At 39.8% G+C, this 11,545-nt stretch overlaps 2 protein-coding genes across 5 annotated transcripts; one reads left to right on the top strand and one right to left on the bottom strand.

Moving 5' to 3' along the window:
• The first annotated feature begins 5,474 nt into the window (after positions 1 to 5,474).
• LOC132204114 (uncharacterized) lies at positions 5,475 to 9,023 on the top strand. Of its 4 annotated transcripts, none has more exons than XM_059632388.1 (6): positions 5,475 to 5,631; positions 5,692 to 6,027; positions 6,353 to 6,874; positions 7,646 to 8,002; positions 8,069 to 8,125; positions 8,181 to 9,023. In XM_059632388.1, exons 2-6 carry the CDS (start codon positions 5,723 to 5,725, stop codon positions 8,389 to 8,391), a joined length of 1,452 nt encoding a protein of 483 aa, XP_059488371.1. In that variant the 5' UTR covers positions 5,475 to 5,631; positions 5,692 to 5,722; the 3' UTR covers positions 8,392 to 9,023. The 4 variants fall into 4 exon arrangements, with proteins under 4 accessions (XP_059488371.1, XP_059488372.1, XP_059488375.1 ...); XM_059632389.1 differs by having other exon boundaries at positions 5,490 to 5,635; XM_059632392.1 differs by having other exon boundaries at positions 5,493 to 5,635; positions 5,695 to 6,027.
• Positions 8,671 to 11,189, bottom strand: LOC132204116 (sulfotransferase 1C4). The gene is made up of 8 exons (XM_059632395.1): positions 11,037 to 11,189; positions 10,862 to 10,973; positions 10,200 to 10,299; positions 9,948 to 10,143; positions 9,772 to 9,898; positions 9,622 to 9,716; positions 9,383 to 9,566; positions 8,671 to 8,843 (listed from the first exon to the last, which is right to left on the bottom strand). The coding sequence occupies exons 1-8, from the start codon at positions 11,139 to 11,141 to the stop codon at positions 8,725 to 8,727; spliced, it is 1,038 nt and encodes a 345-aa protein (XP_059488378.1). The 5' UTR covers positions 11,142 to 11,189; the 3' UTR covers positions 8,671 to 8,724.
• Positions 11,190 to 11,545: the final 356 nt, after the last annotated feature.

Raw genomic sequence — 11,545 nt, 5'->3', positions numbered from 1 at the left:
TCACTGAAATTTGAATAAAATTTCCCTTGAATTTAATAAAAAATATCAATTTGAATTAAAATTGTCATAAAATCTATGCAAAATTTAAATTCTTTCCATCAACAAATCCTAAAATACTGATTTTTATCGGTTGAATTTTGCTTGCGTCAATTTTTTCAAATAAATTTAATCTTTTAATTCGCAAAGTTTGAACTTGAAATGATTGGCAGAAACGTGTCGCCGCCGCGCTCAGGACAAAGTGATTGTTAGATTGTTGCGTGCGGCGTCAAGATTTGGGTCAGTAATGCGCGGCGCGGCTCATCGCAATTGAAGGGGGCAATTTAAAGAGTTTATTTTCTATATGAATTGAAGTGACCCGCAGCGGACAAAAGTGCACGCGCCGCCGAGTGGCCTTGACACGGTCACACACAATTGGGTCAACACACTGCACACGAAAGTGAAACTGACGAATTCTCACACCAATTGCAGCAAATAAAAATTAAAAGCGTTTTTTTTTTCACACACAAAAGGAGACAAAAGAGCGGTTTATTGCCGCCTTCGACGTTTCCTCACAAAAAAGAAAAAAAATTAACTTTTTATAGAATCAAGAGACGCAGAGACAACTTTCAGGAGCAGGGATTCCCTCTCAGCGCGGCTTGGGATTTCACGTTGCAAAATTTAAAAGGGAGTAAATTTTTTCGCCAACAACTGGTTTTGATCGATAGGATCAAATTTTGAAATACAATTTGAATATTTTGGCTAAATTAATAATATTAATTAATACATTTTCATTCTTTTCTATTAAATTTATGATTTTTCCGCTTAAAACTCTGATCTATAATTATATTAATTAAAATTATCAACTTCTGGCCACGGTTTTTTTTTATTTTTAATAATTTCGAGCCGAATAAAACGAATTTTCACCTATTTTAAAGAAATTTTCTCCCCAGATTGAGTTGAAACAAAATTTTTTCTTGGCCTGAGACATTCGGCCGTGCGCGTTGCATTTCCGCAATCGGTCGACCTTGGTCCGAAATTCCGGCGACGAGGAAAAAAACGGATTTCGAAATTTCAAGTCTCCGCTGGATTCAAGGCCTTCAAAACCTTGCCTCACCTCTCGCGTTTTCCGCGCTCTTTTCGGAATTCGATTTTTATTTGAAACTGACAAAGAGAGGCGCGCGCGCGTGGCTCCGATTATATAAAATAAACGCGCGCGGCCGCACAATCAATTGGTGCGATTAAAAGGTTCTGCGCTGACCTGGTTTCAAAATGCGGGGGAACATTATATGTGCAGCGGCGCTATCAGCAAAATAAACATTCAAGGCTCAATTTTTGTTATTTCAAGAAGAGATGAAAACTAAGACGAAATATTTGGATTTATTTCAATGAAATTCAATAAAAGTCTGATAAATTTAAGAAAATATGTTAAAAAAGTTTCATTTTCTAATTGTTAACTCATCCAAACTGAGACTATTTCAACATCAATGATTTATTTAAAATTGCCTCTTGAAATTAGTTGAAAATTAGAATTCTGAAGCAAAAATGCAAGGTCAATCTTTTGGCTATCTCGGATTTTTGGTTAATTTGCCTATTTTAAAGGGGTATACAAATTAATATGTTGACCTATGGCCAGGGTCAATGACCTTTTACCGACAAACTTGTGACCTTTGAGAAAAGGTGCCTTGATTCATTAGCTTGAACCTCCCACCGAGAAAATTCTAAAATCTCAACCCAAATTAATTTGGCAGCAGTTTTCGTAAACCCGCATTTATCTCCAGCGGCCATATTGGATTTTGGACAAAATTTAAATTTCTTGAGAATTCTAAACAACCAAAATATAATTATTAAAATTATTATGATATTTTTTTCTTCCAATCAATTAATTTTTCAAATCCATTAAAATTTGCGAAATTTTTCGGAAACCAGAAAAAAAAACGTATTTTAACCTTCAAATAAAGCTTTTTAAAATAACCCTAAATTTTCTGGTTATAAAAATGATCCTTTTTGTCAAAACAATTAGTTAATGAGAAGAATTTTACCCTCTTTAAAGAGATTTACTTTCTTAATTAATGAAGTAAATCATGAAAAGTTTTACAAATTTAGAAGTTTGGTTTTATATTTAAAACAAATTTCGTTTGGAAATTTTCCATGAATAAATTATTCAAGATTTGCAAATTGTTATCGAAGTGAAGCGGCGGGAAGTTGATCTCACGCCTTTGAGAGAGATAAATTTGAGAGAAATGAAAGTTTTTTTTTATCATAAAATATTATATTTTTGTGCCGGCGAGTGCGAAATAAAAGCTGCGAGGCTCGCTCCAATGTCAAGATCGCAGCGTCTTCGCCACCACCGTGAAATGCAATATGTTTTTAATTCTATTAAATTTCAAAAAGTGACGAAGACGCACTTTTGTTCTTGTGTTTCCTGCGCGAGAATTGCGCAAAAGTTTCCCAAGAGAGCGCGCGCCGTGTGTGTTTTCTGAATTTTCGCAAAAGGAATTCTGTTCAGCGGAATTATTGCCATTTTAATTGTGCGTGAGTGTCGCAATAACGAGCAGAGACAGAGGCGACTTGGAAAAGGAATCGCCGCGGTGTGGCAACTCGAGCGGGGGTCGCGACCGAGCCTGCAACAAAAATAATACAAAATAAAACTTTTCCGCCGTTCGCTGAACTTCAAAGAACGCAATCGCAATGCCAAGCATTTTTTACCTTTCAACAGTCTCAATTTATAAAATGTTTCAAAAGTTATATGAATCTACTGAATTATTTAATTACTTTAATTGCTCTCTTGAATGAGGATTTGAGAGAATTAATTCCGCAGCTAAAAACTCACCTTAGAATTTTTGTTTGATTTTTTATAGTAATTTTTATATTTCTTGTGCAAACATGAAACAAACACCAATTGATAGGAAATTTAATTAGGTTTCAAAACCTTACCAAGTTTGTTTAAATTAAACCATTTTTGGCGCCACAAATTTAAATTATTTGAAAAAGGTAAATTTTTTTTCATTTCTTTATTGGTTTTTATGGCCTTAGCTCTTTTGGAAATCATTTTATAGAGAAATGTTTCAATTAAAACTTGTAGAAAATTTGATTCGGCACACTTTTTGTCTTTCACTTTTTCTTCTAAATTCAAAACGAAAAACGTTATAAATGCGAAAAGGTTGAAAAATTAGGTTTTCTGCTTAAACATAGGTCTAGACGTTTTTCTATTTTACGCACCAACATGAGATTAACTCCAATCGATAGGAAATCTAATAAGGTTTTAATATCTCATAAGCTTTACTTAATTGAGACAATTTTAGGCGACAAAAATTTTAGTTTCATTGAAAAAGGTTAATTTTTTTTCATTTTAGTGTTGGATTTATCCCTCTAGCTCTTATGGAAATCAATTTAGAGAAAAATGTTTCAAACAAATCTTGTAGAAAATTTAATTTTGCACACTTTTTGTGCTTAACATGTTTTTCCCAAACAAATGGGAAAAAAGTTATAAAAGCTGAAAAGTTTGAAAAATGTGGCTTTCTGCTCTATGCAGAGAATTATAATATATGATTATAATTAAATACTTCCGCATTTCCAATGCTTTTTAATTTTTATAATAACAAATATTAAATAATGTGAAAATAATAATAAAAATCTGACCTCGGAATAAAAGTGAAGCACCTGGCACGCGGTCGGTATAATTATATAGTCGGGGGTGCGTCAACCCTTATGTTGTTCACGAGTTTTTTTTTTCAAAAATAATAAACCTTGAACCGGAGGAAAGAGTTCAAAAGTTCTTTTATTGAGGTGTGCGTGGGAAAGAGAGAGTGGCGAAAACTTGCTGCAGGTCGTAAATGCTCGCGCGCGTTTATGGCCCCCGAGGGGAGGGAGGGAGGGAGGGTTGAAGAAATGAGCCTGCCTGCCAGCCAAGATAATGTTCCGAACAAAAGGGTGCTTCCTTTCGAACGAGCTCTTCCTTCCCACGCTCAATTTCCGCGAACTCGGCGTTTTTTACCTTTTTTCCCTCCACCCGCTATAATCGAACGGCGAGTTCATATTAGGGGTTGCAACCCCCTCCGAAAATTTACCCACCTCTGCTTGATTTACAGCACCACATTGATTACAGAAATTTTACAATTTTTCTCTTGACAAAAGTTACTTTTCGTAAATAATCATCCCTTGCGTAGGGGAGGAAAGGAAAGGGTGCGGAATGAATATTTATTGTGTCTCGCGATGCGGGGTCTTTGGCCTTCTTTCAACGAATTTTATTGGCCCCGTCGTAAATTTCGAATCCCACAAAACCCCGAGTGTGATGATTTTATTGCAGCGGCCACACGGGGTGCGGCTGCACTTGTTGCGCCCCAACCACCCCCTCAGATTTTACTTTTAGTCTCAAAACATTCCCACGTCCTTCGATGACCGCAATTCGGCCGGAATTTTTCTCTCTAACATAAATCAACTGGCCACTTTGCTTTGCTTTGTGAGGACAAAAATTACATCCCCTAATAAAAATAATGTAAAGAATAAGAAAAAATAATAATAATGAAAAATAATTTAAATAAAAACGAATGAAATATCAATATTGCAAATAGTTCCCCGACTTAAAAATTTTCAGTGAAGTTTTTAGCATCAAATGGAAGATGTTTTCTCGTTTTTAAAAATTGTAATTAAAATTTTCAATATTTATGTTCATTTTCGACGAAAATTTTTCGTCATAGAAGAAACAGTTTTTGTTAAATCTTACGATAAAAAAAAAAATCAAATCTGATTAAATTTTGCATTTAAATTAAACCTTACGGATTGTTTCATTCTTATTTCAGTTATTTCTAGTTCCATCAATAAGCCCTAATTTAAAAAAAAGGTCGTTAAATTAATAAATGCAGTGATAATGATTTCGCCAGCAAAATTTCACACAAAAAAACGTTTAAAATATTACTCGGTTTGAATAAATTGTGCAATTGTGTCATTGAACTCGTTCAAGTTTTCAAAGGTGCAGCAAAGGATGTTCAGCAGCGAAACGAAATTTTATATGATTCATTCAGAGGAAGTTTAATTTTAGTTTCACTTTTCTTTCTTCATCATATCCTCCTGCTGACGAATAGCAAAAAATCCCAACTAAAAAAGCTGCACATAATTAAAATAATAAAAAAAAAAAAAAATCCAGAAAAATACACAAAAGAGAGAAACGAAACGTTGTCACATTTTTGGTTTTTTGTATTTTTTTTTACCTCTTCAATACTTGAAAATCTGTTTTACACCAAAAAGAGTTTAATGCATTTAATTGTAATGACAAAAGATTTATTATAAAAAAGTACCATAAAATGTACTTCAATTCAAATTATTTCGAATAGATTTTTTTCCCAAATGAAATTACCTTTTTTACTACGATTTAAAAACTTATGTTATTTATGTGTAAAGCGAAATGTTTTAAAACACCGTGAACTAGCAAATTGTCAGGAAAATGAAGAAAAAATCCATTATTAAATTAATTTGCTGGAACAGTCGTGGCGAGTCCTCTGGCGGCAAAAGTTGCAACTCGTTGGTGGGGCGAAAAGATCCGCAGCAGCTGTTTGTGTTTTGCGTTGAGGCATGAGAAGAATGGAACCTTAATTGCATCCTTTAAATCGCACCCTGCGAGGCTGGTTTCGTCCTGAACGACCCTTCGAAGGCCGAGTAAGTATGTCTTTAAATTTGACCTTTACATTTTTTCGAAAACTGATTTTGTATTTTCAGCAGGAATTATAAAACTTTTCAAATCGGGAAAATGCACTCGTCGATTAAGGTGTCGAACCTGCAGCACGGTGAGGTCCTGACGTACCCCCTGGTGATGGTCAAGGGCCAGGTCACGGGTCACAAGGAGGTCAAGGTCAGCGGCCTCATATCGGTCAAGACCAAGGGCACGGACCAGGACTGGCCGGTGGTGGGGGGCGCCTTCAAGATCCTGCTGCGCCTCCACCAGGGCAAGAACAAGATCGAGCTCAGGTTCGAGTCCGTCTCGCTGCAGATCAACCTTTGCTTCGAACCGCCTGACCGCAAGTTCGTCGTCACGCCCCTCTACATCGTCTCCAAGTACGCAAATTTCCAAAATCACCAGCCTTGATTAAGGTGGATGGTGGATTTCTTCGGAGAACGTTTTTTGAATTTAAAGCCTCCTAACTTTTGAACCGCGTGGACGAATTTTATTTTTTTGACACCGTTCGATTCAAAACTTGCCAAATTTTCAAAATTTGTAAAGAAATATTTACCTTATCAATGTTTTTCTCCATTTATGAATACGGAAAAGTTAAAAATTGTTGATTAAAGAATGAAAATCAGTTCAATTTAAAAGTCTCGATCCAATTCGTAAAGTTTTCATGGTAAAGTCAATTTATTTATTCATTTCTAAATTTTCCAGGGATCACGACGGGCATTTTCAGGGTGCGGCGGGGGCGGACTGCTCGCTGGGGGCGGCCCTGGCGCGGATCCAGCTGGGGGCGCAGCTGCTGCAGAGCGTGCTGGCCGAGAAGCTGTGGGAGGAGGGGGTGGGGCGCCGCACCTTCGGCCTGGAGCGCGACCCGCAGGTGCACCGCAGCGACCTGAGCGCGGAGGCGGCCCTGGAAATGGCCCCCGAGGAGCTCTGGGCGCACTTTGGCCGCGAACTGGTCACCAAGTGGGGCCCCGAGGAGGCCCAGCGCCGCAAGTTCGTCGCCTTCCTGGCCTGCACCAGGTACCAGGGCGGCCCCCACCCTTCAGGTCTCCTCCACGAGCAGATCCTGGCCCTCACCAAAGGCCACGCGGCCCTCGGCGGCGGCGGCCTCGCCCTCTTCGGCACCGCCTGCCTCCACACCTGGCCCACCACCCTTGAAAACGTCCTCCCTTGCTTCGCAGACACCACCCCTGTTGACCAGACGATCCTCATGGACGACAGCGGATACAGGTACGCCACCCCCCCTTCAGGGTCAAACACAATCTAATTTTTTTTTTTCGAAAAATTCCCAATTTTCTTTAAAATTTATGATTTATATTTAAATTTGGTTGGCAAACCTGAAAATTATTGCGCAGTAGGATATATTTGGTCATATGGGGTCAATTGGTGACCAAAAAGGAGGAAGTTTGACATCAGATTTGTTGAAAAAATGGCAAATTTAGGAATCCAGCGATCCCATTGGTCGGAAAACTTCCCCCACTACTATAATTAGATTGGATGGAACTCGTCATGTGTGACACATCATTGGAAAGGTCAGGTCATGCCGAATCAATTGGTGATCGTTAGGGTCGTGATCAACCAAACATTTTTTAAAAAAACATCAATTTTTATTATTTCAGTCTGAAAATTTCTCCCACCACTAAATAAATTAACTTATTTGCCCTCTCAACATGAATATGAAACATCGTTGGAAAGGTCAGGTCAAGTCGATTGGTGACTAAAAAAGGTCATAGTAACCTTGCATTTATAAAGAAACGGTCAAATTAGAAATACGGTGATCCCATTGGTCGAAAACCTTCCCCCACCACTAAATTTATACTGGCTGCAACGTGCCATGTGTGACACATCGTTGGAAAGGTCAGGTCACTAAAAATCCATTTATCACCTCTGATTACCTATAAATAATTTTGCCAACAAATTTAAAAAAAAAAGGTTTTTTATATTTCCACTTTAAATATATGGAAAAATTTTTGTTAATGGTGTTTTTTTTTATCTCTGCAGGGGCACGTACGGCGGCTGCTACTCGACTACCCTGGGGGCGGTGCTGCACGAGCTGTGCCACACGTTTGACCTGGGTCACACGAAGAAGGGCATCATGGGGCGCGGCTTCGACCGCATGGACCTGATCTTCCGGCCGGAGGCTGCGGCCGACGTGCCGAGCACGCCGCCCGCCCACCAGGTCGTCGACTTCACCGTCAACCTCAAGGTCGAGTGCGTGACCTCGGCCGAGCCCAAGGTCGAGGTCAAGCCGCAGCTCAAGAAGTCGCGCAGCGGCGGCGCCAACAGCCTCCTCCTCATGGACTGCACCGACCACATCTACTTCACCCAGAGCTGCGCCGCCATCCTTGCCTTCCACAGGTGCCGAATACTTTCGAAATAATAATTAAAATTAATATCAATTAATTTTAAATCGTAACTTCTCAGGTGGATAAACGACGAAAAACTGGTCAAGACCGGCAGCATTTCTTTTGACAACGAGAGGTATAATTTTTTTATATTTACATTTAATTTTAACTGATTTTGATTTTTTTTTAAGCTGGACGATCAAATCGAGCGTGGGTCTGCGGGTGGTGGAGGTGCGAGAGGGCGAGACGCAGCTGGTGTGCAACTGGTGGTGCTTCAGCCCGAGCCGGCTGCTTTTTGTCCTGCCCAGGTCAAGCATTGCCGAGAAAAGCAAGTCGGCGCCGCTGCTGCTCTTCGCGCAGGACGTCGGCGGAAACATCTTCAAAACGAATCTTCCTCTTTAGAAAGAAAATAAGGATCTGGAATTCTGCCAAAGCGGAGCCGATGTGATATGAGAAAGTGTGATGCCGGGAGGTCCTTCCTTTTTAAATTTACTCAAAGCATAGCTCTCTTGATCTCTCTTTGATTTTATCGTTTAGCATTTTAAAAAAAGCACAAAATATATTCATAGAGTAAACTCTCGATTCAAATGCAGCTTTAGAGGTGTGGACGGAAAAATAGGAAATCCATATCAGCCAATGTTTAATCTGCTGCTACTAAAATTAAAATTAAAACGCCAATCGCAAAGTGATGAAATTGTTCATTTTATTTCTGCACAAATATCAAATTATTGAAAATTACTTGTGTAAACTGATTGGGAAAACGATGTCGGTCTTGCGTAGATTTTCCTCGATCCACTTGTCTGCTCGCTGGTCGAGTTCCTCGTCAAACTCGGCATGCCACGCGCCCACCTTGCCTGATTGCAAAATCAGAATCAAATTTTTTTATTCACTGTTTGTGGCACTTTTTCAATGGGTTCTTTTCTCTGGCATGGGTTTTATTTTTAGAATATTAAAAATATTCAGTTGTTTTGGCAAAATTTAAAAAAAATTTTGCATTGATTCGTGCTAATTGATAAAAAAAAAAAAAAAAATAAGCTGCTCCTTTAGAAATCTGATTTTATTTTAAAAAAAAGCAACAACTTTTGACTATTTTGGAATTCAAATTTTTCATCTACGACAAACTTTGGAAAAATTTTGGATTTTCAGGTTACCTTCAACTTTGACCTTTGACTTTGGTCAATGAAGCAAAGTTCATATCATTCTGATTAGTTTTCATGTTTAGAATTTTGCTCCATCTCTACAAGAATCAGATTTTTTGGAAATTACTTATTAAAACCCCTGTAAAGTAGGCAAATTTTCACATTCTCCACAAGAATTCCTTCCAATTTTCATCAACATCTGGCGATGCCAATTAATTACACCCATTTGGAAGAAATGCCAGATTTTTTTAAACCTTTTCTGATGAAGGCCGGTTCGCCCGAGTTCAAGAGTCCGACCTCCTTGACGAGGTCATAGTTGACCGCCTTGTTGTCTCGGAAGTTCCTGATGTCGAGGTGGTCGGCGAGTCGCGCCACCTGCGCCTCGTCCATCGTCTTGCCCAGGAAACTGCCCATCCTGCGAATCGTGCTGCTCAGGTCCTGACGGAAAAAAAACACCTTAATTCAGGTTGACCCTCGATTTGCACTCACGCACCCTATTCATGTCCTCGTAGAACTGGAAGAGCAGGTTCGGGTGGTGCCGCCGTCGCCAACCCTCCTCCACGTGCGCCCAGTACGGCGTCCAAGGGTCTGCAGGAATCGTTTTTTTAAATTAATTTTAATTATTATAATTTATTTTATATACGGAGGTCTTTCTCAAAGTAGTGCCAGTATTTGCGGAAGTCGCCCTGGTAGCCCTGCGTCTTGATCAGTCTGTTGAGGTGGTAAAAGGACACGGCCACGTCCTTCGGGTTGCGCACCACGTACACCACCTGATGAACGCCCAATTTTGAGTTTTTTCTTATTAAAAAATTTAAGCACCTTGCACGTGTCGAGCAAGTTGGGCGGCAGAAGGCTGAAGGGGAGGTGCGTCTTGACGAACCTGCGGCCCTGATGCTCCTGCAGGCTCAGGTACGCCGGCTCGCTGATGAGCTCGACCAGCTGCTGCTTGAAAGGGTCGCCCTGGTTCAGCTCCAAAATCTCGGATTTCACCTCGTCGTGGAAGAAAATGTTGAACCTGCGGACGAAAATCTCAGGTTAATAGATCGCACCTGCGACCTGAGAGACTCTCACTCCAAGAAGGGGAACCGCTCGACCTGCGGAACGCGGCTGGCGGTCTCGTAGTCCAGGTCGTTGGCCACCAACCACACCAACTCCTGCGTCCAGGTCGTGCCTAAATATATGTTTAAAAATAAAGTAATTAAAATGAACACTGATTGGCCAAAACAAAATTAAGTGGTGGATGACCTTTTCGTTCTATCAAAGTGATAACCTTGAAAATTTTTGTCACCAATCAACTCCTCGTGTCCTGACCTTTCTAACTATGTGTCACACTTTATGTGTTGAAGCCAATTTTAATTTTGTGGTGGGGAAAGTTATTTAACCAATGAAATCGCTTTCTTACAATAATCGTTATTTTCTTTACTAGTTTTACAGTCATCTTGATCTTTTGTCCACCAATCGATTCCTTGTGACCTGATCTTTCCAAAGATGGGTCACACTGAATGTGTTAAAGCTAATTTGAATCATGTGGTGGGGGAAGTCTGGAACCAATGAGATTGCTGCATTTCAAAAATCCACTTAAATCGATATTTTTTTTCACAAATCCTACGTGACCTTGACCTTTTTGGTTCTTTGACTTTTCAACAATCTTTTCTCCTCATTAATTTTATTTAAAAACTTCCCATTCAAAAAGAGCAAATTTGTTTTTAAAAAAATATATATAATTTTTTTACCTGAGCGTGGAAAGGTGACGACCCAGACGTCGTCAGGCCGAGGCTGGAAGTTGTAGAAGTGGGCAGCGAACTCGCGGTACTTTGCCGGCAGGAACCACTTTTTCGGGCCCACCTGCGCACAAAAGATCCATATTTTGGTTCTGAGAGCTAAAAAAGGGTCTAAATTGGCCCGAACCTGGACGAATCCGGTGCGTTCTCCGGTGAAGTCCTTGAGCAGCTGGGCGTTGAGTTCGGACGGCACTTGGCGGATCTCGAAGGGCAGGTTCGCGTTCGCCTCCATCGCCGCCGCTCGACTGAGACGTGCTGCGGAGAAACCGACGAGGACCCTCAAAAAACGCATACCTTTGTTTGCCGCCGCCGCTTTCAAATGTGAAAGTGCAGCCGTGACAAATCATTTTTTTAATTGTTTATTTTTATTTCTGAATGTATTTTTTATCTCGCGTTCACTCTCATCGCCGCCGTCTCCATGACAATCAAACAATATTTACCGAAAAAAAAGACATCCTAAATTCAACATTGAAATTCTGACAAAAATAAAACACAGGGTGGTTGTTTTTTTTTTTTTAATTCACGGTGTGATTGGTTTTATTTCCAGCTCTAAATACAACCGATCGATTCGTTGAAAATAATTTTCCTCCTACCTTGAGTTGCACACAAATCTACTCTTTGAATAAATTGCACGAA

Source organism: Neocloeon triangulifer, unplaced genomic scaffold (assembly GCF_031216515.1).
Source record: "Neocloeon triangulifer isolate White Clay Creek 2 clone unplaced genomic scaffold, ASM3121651v1 ptg000020l, whole genome shotgun sequence".
NCBI lineage: Eukaryota > Metazoa > Arthropoda > Insecta > Ephemeroptera > Baetidae > Neocloeon > Neocloeon triangulifer.
Note: the sequence above shows the minus strand (reverse complement) of the source record. Positions and strands in the feature narration are given on the sequence as shown.

Excerpts from the sequence above, each read along its gene's own strand:
- LOC132204114 (XM_059632388.1), top strand. The coding sequence starts at position 5,723 with ATGCACTCGTCGATTAAGGTGTCGAACCTGCAGCACGGTGAGGTCCTG. Across the intron at positions 6,875-7,645 it reads ATGGACGACAGCGGATACAG|GGGCACGTACGGCGGCTGCT; the intron begins GTACGCCACCCC and ends TTATCTCTGCAG. Across the intron at positions 8,003-8,068 it reads GCCATCCTTGCCTTCCACAG|GTGGATAAACGACGAAAAAC; the intron begins GTGCCGAATACT and ends GTAACTTCTCAG.
- LOC132204116 (XM_059632395.1), bottom strand. The coding sequence starts at position 11,141 with ATGGAGGCGAACGCGAACCTGCCCTTCGAGATCCGCCAAGTGCCGTCC. Across the intron at positions 10,974-11,036 it reads AACGCACCGGATTCGTCCAG|GTGGGCCCGAAAAAGTGGTT; the intron begins GTTCGGGCCAAT and ends TTTTGTGCGCAG. Across the intron at positions 10,144-10,199 it reads GAGCGGTTCCCCTTCTTGGA|GTTCAACATTTTCTTCCACG; the intron begins GTGAGAGTCTCT and ends TTTCGTCCGCAG.